This window comes from Anolis sagrei, chromosome 5, assembly GCF_037176765.1.
Source record: "Anolis sagrei isolate rAnoSag1 chromosome 5, rAnoSag1.mat, whole genome shotgun sequence".
NCBI lineage: Eukaryota > Metazoa > Chordata > Lepidosauria > Squamata > Dactyloidae > Anolis > Anolis sagrei.
Window position 1 is genome coordinate 72,154,713 of NC_090025.1, and position 14,586 is coordinate 72,169,298.

At 38.1% G+C, this 14,586-nt stretch overlaps 1 protein-coding gene across 2 annotated transcripts in view; it reads left to right on the forward strand.

The window, feature by feature from the left end:
- Positions 1-14,586, forward strand: part of SGCZ (sarcoglycan zeta) — a 699,685-nt gene that overhangs the window by 514,810 nt on the left and 170,289 nt on the right. For both annotated transcript variants that reach the window (XM_060778556.2, XM_067468754.1), the window contains one exon: positions 10,614-10,715. In XM_060778556.2, coding sequence (XP_060634539.2) covers positions 10,614-10,715 — 102 coding nt within the window. The remainder of the gene's footprint in view (positions 1-10,613; positions 10,716-14,586) is intronic.

A 14,586-nucleotide genomic window follows, 5' to 3' on the forward strand; every position in this document is an offset into this window, starting at 1 on the left:
GTTTTTTTTTGATGTCATTTTTTTGAGCTAGTGTCCTCCTTTTTCTGATGCAAAAACTGTCATTTTCTGTTGGGTAGTCATATCTAGTGCATATGTGTGTGTAGTAGACTCATTTTTAACTTGATAATTTTGTATGGCCCATTAATTACATTATAAATATCCAAATGACTCTTTCAGAAAAACAGTTCCCCACCCTGATCCACAGCCTCTATTTGTCCAATCAAAGGCAGATCTAAGTAGTCTCCATTAATGTCAACAATTATTTTCCAATGCCAAGTGAGATTTATATGAGATCACTTGAGAGTTCACTGTCAACTGTTATGCCTACTGTCGGCCATCAGATTGCATCAGCCTGCTTGCATCAGAAATGATAAACATTTTTGTACCAATATAGCTTTTTTTGTTTCATTATACCCTGATCATTTGCTTAATTTTTCTTTATCAGACTATTGTCTGGTTATATCTTTGTTATAGTTAGTTAAATATCAATAACAAGCTAGTAACCTTGGGATTTTCTGCACCCCTATTTTGTTTTGTTTTGTTTTGTTTTTTTTTTACTTTCAACATACACACGTATTTCCTTGATATCCAGGCTTTAATTTTGCAAAATATATTAACACTAAGTTACTAAAACTTTTTCTTGATTTTTTTTCTTTTGGATTAAAATAACATACAAGTCTAATATTATTTGTTATGAATTATTTGAAATGAAATTTGCCATTCTGAATAGTTATTAATGTTTTGAATTAATAGCAAATGGCTATAGTTCTCCTCCTTTTCTCAAAAAGAACAGAGGAAGTCATCATATTGCATGCCACCATCACTTTATGTATTTTTTTAAAAAATAAAAATAAAAATTGAAGTCTCTAACTCAAGACACATTATTTTAGAACTAATGATACTTTTCTTAATAAAATTGAAAATCACTAATCCATCCAAATTTTAGAGGGTAAAATGCAGTCATGCCGGCCACATGACCTTGGGGGTGCCTACGGACAATGCCAGCTCTTTGGCTTAGAAATGGAGGTGAGCACCAACCCCCAGTCAGACACGACTGGACTTAATCTCAGGGGGAAACCGTTACCTTTACTGTTATGGATGAGTCTCTGAGTAGTAGTAACAACAGGGAGTTGGAGACTAGGCAGGCAAAAAGGTCTACTCAAGAGCAAAAATCTATTGAAGAGCAACAGCAGAAGAGAATTCAGCAAATACTTACTGAATCCACTGATGATGAGTCTTTTGAAGGGTTTGATGGGGATGATGGGTTTGGCAATGAATCAGATTCCATGAGAAGTGCTGGGAGTGACACTGATGGGGTTGGGGATGAGATGGATTGGACAAAAGTAGCAGAAGTGAGAGAAGTGTTTGAGGAGCCTACAAGTAGTGACACATTCAGAGGGTTTGCTGGGGATGAAACTTGGAGGGAGGATGATTTGTCTACTGTTTGGGGAAATGTAAGTAGAAGCAGGAGAAGGACCTCTTGGCAGGCAAGGCAAAGGGCAGCACAACTGGCAGCTGAGCGTGGAGTGTTGTCTGATTCTAGTTTGGAGGAGAATGCAGGAGCAGCTGAGGGTGGGGTGTTGTCTCATTGTAGCTCAAAGGAAAGTTTGTAATATAGGGAGGGTTGGTTGCAATGGGGACTTTGCGACTGGCAAAGTATATGATGGGTTGCCTGCTATGCAGGGTTGTGTTTCCTGAACTTCGTGGACCCTCTGCTACTGCTTTGGCTTGGACCTTGGATTGCTTCTGGACATTGCCTTTGCTCTTCTGCCCTGACCTTGGATTGCACGTTTGATGCTGTTGCTGTGGTATCCTGTTTGCTGTGGATGACCCCTGGACCGACTTGACTACGACTTTGCTACTGCCTGGAACGTGCTCGCTTAAACAATAACGAGTGTCCTTTCCTTTGCTGTGTTTTTTGGTTAGTGAGTTTTTTCTGGTTCTGGTTAATCATTTCAAACTACAGGGTGTTACATACAGACCCGTAGCGAGGGGGGGGGGGGGGTTAGGGGTTCAACCCCCCCCCCCCGAAATGTTTCAGATTTTTTTAAAAAAACCTGGTTTACTCATGAATTTTAACTGGTTAACCAAATCCCCATGCTAAGTCTATGACGTGCAAAAAATCAAGAGTCCCTCCAGAACTGCAAGCACTATCTCAAGCAAATATTAGCAATTTATTCCCACTGTCATTACTTGCAGCAATAGCCGATGTAGTTGTTCTGGTACAGCTGTACCAGGAGCTCCAACTTTATTTGCTTTGTATTAAATGTTTGCTTGCAGTCCTAGGTTTCAGGGACTCTGCAGATAGGTGGCTTCTTTGGTTGCAGTCATAGGTCAAGTCACCTGTCCATCATCGTTAAGTTTTGGTCCCGCCCCTTGTTCAGGGCAACTGGGAAGGGAAAGGAGCCATTTTTAGTTAGTCTCAGAAAGGTAAGCTTATGTATAGGATGTGTACAAGCTTCCCATGTACAAAAGCTTCAACCCTTAAGACCTTCCAGGGGGCGGGGGGTTGAAACCTGCCTCCTAGCTCTTAAGAAAGGTCTTAAGAGTCTCCAAAGAATTTCCAGGAAAACAGCCCTAAAGACCAAAGAACTCCAGCTGGAGAACATCTACTGCCTTGCTGGTAGGTCTACTTGGCGTTCGAGACGCAGTTCGACCCAGTAGCGGAGCCCACATCAGTAAGGGTTAGATTACCGTCAGCCTGGGAGAAGTTAAAACGGGGATTTTCCTTCAAAGAAGAAGTTATTGAAGACAGTTGTCTGTCCTTCGTGGGCAAGATTAGAAATTCACCAGTTGCCTGAAAGTTTGGAATCATTTGCTTAACTTTACTGAAGACAAGAGAAGTTTCTGTTTGATTGTTCATTAATAAAAAACTTTGTTGTACTTCTCAAGCCATCTAAAGACTGTTTGTGGTGGAAACCTCTGAGAACTTCTCTTTAGGCCCCCTGGCTTCCCGCTGGGCAAAGGTTGCACATCCTGTTCGAAAGACAATTATTTCCTGGCCCAGCGCGCGACAGAACGGTAGTGAAGCAACCAAGTTTTGGGGGGGGGGGTGTTGAATGCTCTCATTAAGGAGGCCAGACTTGGTGGAGGTGGTTGACAAGGGTGGAGCTGCAGGCTATTGAAGGCTGCTCTGCCCTCTGCTGTGCTCTTTGCTTCAGCGTGAGCTAGGAGGCAGGTTTCAACCTCCCCCCCCCCATGAAATTTTCCACCCCCCCCAAAAAAAATTTCAACCCCTCCCGAAATTTTTTTCTGGCTACAGCCCTGGTTACATACGTTTAAAGATAAGGAAACCATTAGAAAGAAGAGTCGACAAGACAACTCTATTTTGACAGTATCAAGAATGAATGAACAGGTATTTAGACTGAGATTTCAACAGTTTGAGTTAAACACTCAGAGTCCAGAGCGTAGGTGGACAGAGACATCATTTTTCATTCTACTTCATTCTTTCATTTTTTTAAAAAAAAATATCAAGGTTTAACTTTATTTAAAATATGAAAAATTGCATTTCAGTATTTTGAAAGTGATGCAATATCCTTACCTATTGTTATGTGTTGTCAGATGATCTGAACTATAGCTCCTACAATTACTTGCTAATTGCCACAACTGGGACTTCTGATAATTGAATTCCAAACCAACTGAAAGATCAAACATTCCCCACGCCTAATTCAAATAGTATTAAATAGTTTCAAAAGTTCTGTCCAGTGTCCATATCTTTAAATTTGTTTCTCTTATGAAAAAATATTAATGTTATTTTGTTGTTGGTCCAATGCTGTTATCTTGATTTTATTAGTTGCCTACACTTTGGTTAAAAAGCATTAGTGTCATCAGCTTTCCAGACAATCATTAGTAACAAATCCTTAATCTTAATAATGTCACAATGGAAAGTGATTATTTTAACTGATTACTTTTCAGTTAGGAGCAAATGTATCTCCAACTTGACAAATGCAAATTTTTAGATCTCAAGGAGAGCTTAATCAGTTTAATGTGTCATTAAATTAATTGTCATTTCTTAATATCCCAGTGCAGCCACTCAAAGTCCTTCTACTCATTCACCCAAAGCCCCGCCATATTAAAAGTTAATCTAACACTCATGTGAACGGGTGAGTTGTATGGTATTTTACATGTACCATATTTTGGAACAGGGCGAAATCAACTCAGTTCATTGTCATTTGGTTTTTTTTTTCTAAATTCACATTGATCTGAAAGGGAGAGTTAATCATATAAGGTAAAGGTTTTCCCCTGACATTAAGTCCAATCATGACCAACTCTGGGGGTTGGTGCTCATCTCCATTTCAAAGCCAAAGAGCCGGCGTTGTCCATAGACGCCTCTAAGGTCATGTGGCTGACATGACTGCATGGAGAGTCGTTACCTTCCCACCTTAGCGGTACCTATTGATCTACTTACATTTGCATGTTTTCAAACTGCTAGGTTGATAGAAGCAGGGGCTAACAGCTGGAGCTCACACCGCTCCCTGAATTCGAACCTGTGACCTTTCAATCAGCAAGTTCAGCAGCTTAGAGAACCAAGGTTTGGGAAACATTCCCATGGAATCTGTTTCCAGGTAAATGTGTTTAGAATTCTAGCTTTAGTAATCATCCAATGCTCCAATGTAATCATCCATACAAAAAAAAAAAAAACCCCTAACATTGTAAAATACAAGTATGAGGATTGAATGAAAAGAAATGCCTCCACTGTCATTACTTGGATTTGGATGGGAATATTTTAATAAATCAAATACAGAAATAATCCTTAAAATGTGCTCTTTAACTACCACTATTCACTTTTCCACATAATCACCAGACAACTGGATCCATTTCGGCCAACAATGAACAAATTTTCTGAAGCCGTCACAGAAGAAGTAGACACTCTGTTTCAGCAACCCGTCGTGCACAGATCTTTCCATAGCCAAGCAAAGCAATAATGTGACCCACACATTCTTGTGAGATGCCAATTATGCTTGAAATTTCTCTCTGAGTGATATGACAATCATTCTGAATCAATCTGTCAACCTTTTGCTTGTGAAACTCGGTGGTTGCTGTCACAGGACGTTCAATTCTTTGTTTGTCATGAAAATCAGATGTTCCCACCTCAACATCTTTAAACTTACTCCCTCAACGATGCATAGTACTCACATCAACACAATCACCATAAACACCTTGCATTCTCTGATTAATCTCCTTTGGGGTGACACCTTCTTCTCTCAAGAATTCAATGACTGCACGTTGCTTAAGTCGCATTGACCAACCGTCTGCACCGGGTTCCATACTTCGCACTTTAACAACACAACCATTCAATGCTAAAGCATCCCACCAAAATGGAACCGTAGAGGAGAGTCTACTGAACAAGCCAGTACCTGCCGCATATCAATACTGCCATCTGTTGAGCAGTTATGAATGTGGAAGCATTACTTTTCATTCAACCCTCGTACACCATCCCCACCCACCTCCAGCACTAAACAACTTGAAAGATACTGGTCTCACCATCGCATTTTGGAACTTTATTCGGGGGAAAGGATTCATCATATGGATGAAAGTAGCCATAGTTGTATAGCAGAGGATTTTATTGAATTAATGTTTTAATAAGCCAATATTTACTCTTATTAAACCCCTATTAATTAAAACTTCAGGAAACAATGTGATCCCCATGTTGTTATTCTCACTTTATTGAATGTTTTCTTTAAAAAGAAAATAAACTTCAGGAAAACCAAAATACTTTGTCTAAAACTCATATCTTTCTAATGAATTCTCCTGCTATAAGAGCAACCTTGCAGCATTGTCTTTTGACTCCTGTCAATTATGGGAAAAGGTAAAGAATAATTTCATTTCAAGGGTACTACAATTATAAAAACACAAAAGCAATAATTCTAGTTACATAGCATCAGCATCAAATAATTTTGCAGTATTGATTTTAGAAGAAAACCTAGCATTATGGAATTAAGACTTGTCAGAAACCCAATAGCAGTCATTCAATTGTTTGCTGATATGCCTGGGAGTGAACCAGCTCCCTCGGTGCTTGATACTTCACAAATTATGGAAGGAAAGGGATTTTTAAAATGCAGGGAACCAACTTGTATATTCCTCAGTGAGTATTTATTATTCTTAAACTTCTTACAGGCTGCCCTTCCATCCAATCTATAGCTAGTGGCCTACAATATTACTTTCCTCACATAACCAATTCCCGAATAGCTGATGTTTTTTTTAGAGGGGACCTTACCTGTTATGAAGCACGTGTATGCAGCTGCAATATTACAGAAATCAAATTGCTAGATAGGTCAATAGACACATAGATAGATATTTATATGCGCAGAGAGGTAATACTATATGTTTCATAAAGTACTAGCTGTCCCCTGCCAGGCATTGCTGTGGCCCAGTCTGGTGATCTGGAAAATAAAGTAATGAGAAAGTGTTGGTTTCTAATACATGCAACTTCTTCTTTATGCTTGTGGGTAAACAGTTTACCCACAAGCATCATTGTTTGAGTCCAAAGTGCGCTCTGGAAGTAGGTGAACTACAACTCCCAAACTCAAGGTCAATGCCCACCAAACTCTTCTAGTGTTTTCTGTTGGTCAGGGGAGTCCTGTGTGCCAAGTTTGGTTCAATTCCATCATTGGTGGAGTTCAGAATGCTCTTTGATTATAGGTATACTATAAATACCAGCAACTACAACTCCCAAATGACAAAATCATAATTTTTGAGTGAATTTCACTCCTTGTGTAGTGAGACGTTTTGTTGCCAAATTTGGTGTGATTTCGTTCATTGAGTCTTTTGTTTTTAAGGTACTCATTATGCACAGAGCATTTATATATATAGATAGATAGATGATAGATAGATAGATAGATTTTGATGTGAAAAAAAGATTCAGCCTTATATTCTGAAGTGCTCAGTTCCAACTAAGTAGTCTATTGCTTCTGTGATTCCACTAATTGATTCAGGTAGATTTACTGGGGGAAAATGCTATCCTTCAACTATTACAGTGTTGGTTTAGGGCTAGTCATTCCATTTGTCCTATGAAAAACAAGATTTCATTTGCTCCTTGAAAAAATCCCATATTAATTTTGAGTCCTTATCAGTATCTACCATGAAGTTTTCATAGAACACTTCCACACAGTACCTATAATTCGGAAGACAATCAGTCCCATCTTGGAAATGAAAAGTAAAACAAATTACCCCTCATCCAAGCAATAGAATTGCACTGAGTTATGTCCGTTCCCCTCCCCTGGTTATTATTACTATATATTATTATTATTATGTTTATTTATACCTCACTTTATTTCTCCTTCAAGAGAATGACTTCTCTTGATAAATCCAATATATAGTAATAAATTGCCCTTTGTCTGCATAGGCGTGTTTGTGGGCTCAAGGGTATTCCATAGTACCCAAGCATCTAGAAACTTAAAATGCATGCCCACTTGAGGTAGGACATTTGTTATAATAGTTTGCTGTCTTTAATTTTTTTCTAAATGTGCAACCAATATAATTTGTGTTTAAAATGGTACTTCCACTTTTCCAGTTAGAAAATAAAGATAGAAAATTGTGTTTTCAACACAAAACTTTAGAAAAAAACCCAAGGGAGCACAATTTCTGTTATACATTTGGAAGAAGACTAAACATTAATGGCACAATTTTCTTCCTAAAAAACAAAGTAGTCTTCACCAAGAAAAATACCCCAATTAAAGGACATTATTTATACCAGTAATCCTATAGATAAAGACAACAGTTGGTGTGTTATCACCCATGGTTTATTCTCTGCTAGTTTGTTTTAATGTGCTACTCTCCTGTAGAAACACATGGCACTTTTTTGCCAGAATGTGTAAACCTATTTTAGGTCTTTAGTTTGCAGGCATTTGGTCCATCATAGGTTGCCAAAAGAAATCTTCACCATAACATTTAAACAGGTGTGAAAATATGCTTCAGATGGTGTTGGCTTCATTTTGAAGCCAAGTTGAAATCTGGATATTTATCCAGGTATTTTTGGCCCTAATTGGATCATTGCTTCATTTTAGTATACTGGGTGTTGAAATTTATTTTAATTGCTGGCTCATTTTTATTTGCTTTAGATTGCTTTTTTATTCTTTGTTCCACACCCTGAATTGCTGACTGATCAAAGGGATAATGAGACCAGAAAAAGCAACAGGATAAAATAAAGGCAACTTTGTTAAATATGTAATTGGATTTTTTTTTGTGATAAGCAAAACTAATCATGGAAGCCAGGCATGTAGCTGGGGGGGGGGGGCCTTGGGGGGCTTAACCCCCCCCCCCCCCAAATTCTCATGGTGGTTCATGACAAGGCCTTACTGGTGCATTATTTTAACTGTTATGTTTATTCATTTCATATCACCCTACTCAATATATCCCATATGCATGGGGGTATTGGGGTAACGATACAGAAGGTTTGCTAGGGTAGACCCTCTTTCACTCAGACTCACCCCCCCCCCCAAAACAAACTCAGCTCCCCCCCCCCAAAAAAAAATCAAAATCCTGGCTAAGGGCCTGATGGAAGCATTTTGGTATAAGAGTATCTGAAGCAGGGGTCAAATACCATCTTAATGACATTTTAATCCAATTTTCCCTAAGATCGGTAGCGTATGTATATTTTAATCTTTTTCTCCAGATTCCTTCCCACTCTGTCTGATATTTCTTCTTAAATTTTCGTTCCATCTTTTCATGCAATTTTTGTCTTTTCTAGATTCTAATTGCCATTCTAATAATTGTTTGTATAGTTTTGTTATTAATTTTCTTTCTGTATCCAATATTTTATCCCAAAATATTATATTTAAATATTATATTTATCCCAAAATAGGAAGTCGAGATACTTTTATTTTTCCCCCTCTCTTTTCTTTTCTTTTCTTCTCTTTTCTTTTTTCTTTCTTTCCCTTTTCTCTTTCTTTTCTTTTTTCTCTTTTCTCTCTCCCCCCTTTTCTTTTTTGCTCTTTTTTTTCTTTTTTTATCTATACCCATATTTCTATTTTTATCTTGTATGAAAACTTCAATAAAGATTATTTTTTTAAAAAGAGTATCTGAAGTGGTAGGTCTCACCCCACACCACAACCTCCATTGGACAAAAGCTCTGGTGACCCAAGAGAAATCCCTGGAAAACATAGTTGCTTCTAGGTCAGCTAGTAAACTGGAAGATTGACCAAAAGGTGTAAACCCTCAAGCCACATGGACTCTACTGAGGCCAAAACATGAAGACCAGCCCCAAGGAAAGAGTCAAAACTAGTTTTTTTCCTCACTGCTTGCTTGATACTTAGGGGCAGTTCAGAATTCCCATCCTTCACCAAATCTGACAGAAAAGTGTTCACTAACGCATATCTCATTCCAACACCTACCAAAAGTAAATAATAATTTATTTCTACACAACAACACAGCACACATGCATATTAGGTCTAAGTATCAGGGATTTGTCTCTGAATATCAGGTTCTAGGATATTAAAGGAATTTTTGCAGAATGTGTGCAATTCCAAGCAGTGCTTCTTTCTGCAGCATGTGTATTGATGTTCTGTCCAAATTAAGGCTTTTCCAGTATTTTTCAAGGTTTCTTGGAATGCCTCCAAGCGCACCAACCACTATTGGTACCACTATTGCCATAGTCATCTAATTTCAATTTGTAAGTGCTTGTATTTCATGATCTTTTCCAGTTCTTTGTCCTCTATTCTAACCGTTTCCTGGTATTGCAATGTCTATAATAAAAAACATGTTTCTTTTCCACAACTACTACTACTACTATTATTATTATTATTATTATTATTATTATTATTATTATTATTATTTATTCACACACTGTTTTCTTCCCTTAAATGAGACTCATGAGCACTTATTTAGGACACCATCATAAGCCAATTGTTCAATCTTCCATGACAGTATAGGGTAGGTAAAAAAAAAAACCTTAATTTTTTTTGGGGGGGGGGAAGGGTGTCCTACCTCCTCCAAAGTAATCAGAAATCTTATATTATGAAAGGCAGTGGGAGGGTGAGTCAATGAGTCAAAAGAGGAAGAACCACCTTAAATAGGCAATCCAACCCACCCATCCCCTATCCTGGCACAACCTGGTTTCATCCTCAGGAGGCCAGTAAAGCAATCTCCCCCACCACCATTATACTAAGATGGGTTAAATCAAGATCATCTGGTATAGACTGAACTAACATTATTTCAGTAAATACATGTAGAATTTGAAAAGTATTGCTTTTCATTTTTGGATGCTCTTACAATTTTCAGGCTAAAGATGCCCAAATATCTAGGAACCTAACCTTTCCAGATCAACAAAGGTCCATACATGTTGCTCTAAGATATGGTTAAGGCACAACAGAGAACAAAATGTATTAACTTGGTAGTCCAGAATATGGAAGGATATACATCAAAGAGACATGTGTTGAATGGTTAAGTTTGTTGCCATCAGGCAATGTGCCTGTCCAAAATCTTGTCAAATATGCATTTATGTCATGTGTTTTGAATAATCAGAAAGACAATTTCACTTTCCTATGCACTTACATAGCTTTTAGCATTAACCTTCTAAATGTGAGGTTTGAAGCAAGTGAATAATGCATTGTGTTTAGTGATTCCCAAGTACGCCTCATATACACACATTTGTATATTATTATTATTGCCTCTAGGATGGAATGGGGAATCTGAGAGTCACCAAAAAAGGAATTCGGCTTGAAGGTATATCTGAATTTCTGCTTCCATTGTATGTGAAAGAAATCCACTCCCGAAAGGTAGGTTTTAACATTTGCTTTGCTTAATTTAAAAGAGTGTTTCATCAAATAAAAGTATAGGATTATCAGAATTGTTTTAAAGAGACATTTTGATTGAAATTCCAAAAGAGGATAGTAAATTAGTTTCCGTTTCAATGCAGTCTTCCTCAACTTGGGCCTATCCCTGTAATTCAAAATTATTGCAGCTGCAATCCCACACATTTAGAGATGTAGAAAAGTTGTCTTATGACAAACATGAAACATGTGCACTGTTTTATATAATGTGAAAGCATATTCCCACAGAGTGTTTTAGAATAAAGATTGATTGTTAAGTCACAAAAGTCAAAGGCACAATAAATTTAGAAAAGTTCAGTGTGAAAACATGGCTTCTCAGTTTATCTACAAAATGCAGAGGCCAGTATTCTACTGAGGTCCTCATCACATTTACTAATGTAAGCATCCTAGGATGTATTGTTGAAGGCTTTCATGGCTGGAATCGCTGGGTTATTGTAAGTTTTTGGGCTATATGGCCATGTTCTAGAAGCATTCCCTCCTGCTGAAAACCACAACCTTTGAGGATGCCTGCCATAGATGCAGGTGAAACGTCAGGAGAGAATGCTTCTAGAACATGGCAATACAGCCCAAAAAACCTACAACCACCCAGCCTTGCCAGCCAGTTGAAGAACAGATGGGCATGCAGCCCATAACACAATGTCCCTCAACTTCTGACGAAGGCCCCATCCTCAACTGGCATTGAAGCATTGTAGAACACTTCCTTGTCATTATGGGAAGATCTCCATGTTATGTTGGCACCAATGAAGCCAGCACACTTCTGTCCTGGTTGGGCAATGCTTCCCCTGGTGAAATGAAACCAGGGGTCCTATGTCATGACCAAGTAACAATCATGTATTTGGATGAATAAATCTAAGTAATGGTTCCTTATCAACAACTACTTGGTGATCATTGTGACAGTAATGTTGCTTCTCCCAATTTACTATATGTATATTTACGCATAAGTCTAGAAATTTTAATCAAAAAAGCAACCCAGACAAACTGGGTTGCCTTATCCATGGGTCAATGTGAGTACTTTACCTTTACTCCTATCAAAAAGTGAATAATCTCATTCTCTAAATAAAGTAATGGAAGATGAGAGCTTAGTCTATGTTGGTAGAACCTAAAAGAAGCACCAACTCAATCTACACAATAGCACTAACCCTGGCTTGTTTTGAATGCTGTAATGGAAAAAATGGCAGTTACAGTCAAAAGTGGCTACCCCCCCCCCCTCCCGAGATGGTATTACTGGTTTCCTTTCTCCGTGAAATGACTTTTCTATTTGTCATATAAAAATTCACAATTTTGGCTCCAAAGCCTGCCCTTGAGTTATGCATGAAGATGACGTGTACATGAGTATATAGGGTATTTTTCAGGTATCAGCTATAAGCAGAGAAAGAAACCCATTCTGTCCGTGATTAAAGCACAAGTGAATAATACATTGTCAGTTTTTTAGGGGGCAGGGAGCAAGAGAGGGTTTAGAGATGGCTTAGGTAAACATAAAGGTTTTCCTTGACATTAAGTATAGTCGTGCCTGACTCTGGGGTGGTGCTCATCTGCATTTCTAAACCGAAGAGCCAGCATTGTCTGTAGACGCCTCCTAGGTTATGTGGCGAGCATGACTGCATGGAATGCTGTTACCTTCTCGCTGAAGCGGTATCTATTGATCTACTCACATTTTCATGTTTTCAAGCTGCTAGGTTGGTAGAAGCTGGGACTAACAGCAGGGGCTCACTCCACGCCCTGGATTTGAACAACTGACCTTTTGGTCAGCAAGTTTAGCACCTCAGTGGTTTAATCCACTGCTGCATCAGAGATGACTTAAGTATACTTAACTAAGTAGCGGTTGGAGAAACTGACCTATCTTGATAATATTAACTTCTCAGACTTTCCTATAACCCTAAGTACTATGTGTCTCAAAACTGAATATATGCCAGCAAAGATTTCCAGATGAAGATGTTCAGATATACAATAAATTGCTTTTGAAAATCATATGTGGGAAACAACAGATATTGCTTTCCTGCCATGTTTGTGAAATTTCTTTGGCATCCTCATGGTCAATGTACAAAAGAACATGGAATCGGAGGGTTGCTGAACTTCTCCAGTTCTCAGTTGCTACCACATTACTCCCTCTCCCTGCCAGATGTAGATATAGGTATTTACTAAGCAAATGGTCTAGCAATAACTAGATGTGCTTTGGGAATACACATCCAACATTCAGAAGAAATTGGATGCACAGCAGAATCTAATAGACAGTGATAGGATTGGTGCATTTGAGTAATCGTTTGGCCTGTGGATAACTGCTGCGGTGTGAAATCTCCAGTTAATAGCATAGCAAATATCATCCTTCTTAGGGGTACAAAAACAAGTTAATATTCATTCTGCGATTATGAAGGAAATATTTCATGCAACCAGTTGTAGGTATTAATTTCACACAAATGCAAACATGTTCAAACCTTTAGAAATTGGTGGGTACAAGGATATGTTGGATTTTGCCTTTATAGAGCCACTTTAAATAAAATTTAGACAGAGACTTTTTTTTCAAAAATGTAAAAAAGTATATCATCCAAAACTAGATCAGCTGAAAGCATCCCATCACACTATTATTTAGTATGTAATTGTTTTATCACTGAAAGTAGGCTATTAAAAATATAGACTACCTGTATACTCTACAGACCGAGACAGCTTACTTCAGTTCAACCATATGATAATAGCATTCTTTAAAGTGTATTTTCTGAAAACTTGCTGAATTGTTACTCCCTTCTCAAGTTCTTGATTTTTCTTCTACCATGTCAGCTAAACACTTATTAAGGGGTGACAGCAAAACATTTTGTGTCAGTGATGTGTACATAATTTGAATACATGTAGTAGTTACAAAGGTGTCAGAATGAAAGAGCTTTTTTAAAAAAAGTTGGTATTATGAAATTCAAAATAAGATATGATCTCAATTCCTACTGAACTTAATTGTGTGCTCTTTACAACAGGGTGGAATATTGTCAACCCCCCTCCCCCCAAGTTTCATTGAACAGTAACTCCCAGAAGCACTAACCAGAATAGCCATTTTATGAATTTACTATATTTCTATGTTATTTATTATATTTCTATACCACCATTCTCAGCCCGAGGGCAACTCATGATGGTTTACAGAACGGCACAATTTGATGCCCACAATAATGTAAAAACAGCTAAAACATTTAACATATATAAAATTCATTAAATAGTAAAACCAAAGAGCAGATTAGACTAAGTTATAGTAAAATAGTAAAACCAAAGAGCAGATTATTTATTTATTTATTTACTTACTTACTTATTTATTTACAGCTTTTATATTCCGCCCTTCTCACCCTGCAGGGGAATCAGGGCGGATTACAGTGTACACATTATGGCAAACATTCAATGCCAATTTTTGATATACAAATATATACAGACATACACAGAGGCTATTTAACTTTTTCTGGCGGCCAGGGGAGCTGTCTGCAACGGTGATGAAGTACTTCCGCATTCCCCGCATGCTTCCCCACTGGAATGCTCTGCTGGAGTCTTCTTTATGGCCTCATAAATTAGTTAATTTAGCCTCCCCACACTTTAAGGTGGTACCTAATTTTCCTACTTGACAGATGCAACTGTCTTTCGGGTTGCAAAGGTCGACAACAGGCTACACACAATTGGTTGGAAACCCACTCCAACCCAGGCTGGCTTCAAACTCATGACCTTTTGGTCAGAGTGATCTTAATGCAGCTGACACTCAGCCAGCTGCGCCACAATCCCGGTGCATGTATAACTTAGCCCAATCTGCTCTTTCCTATGCAGAAAAGGAGTTTCGTATACAGAAATTGCTTTT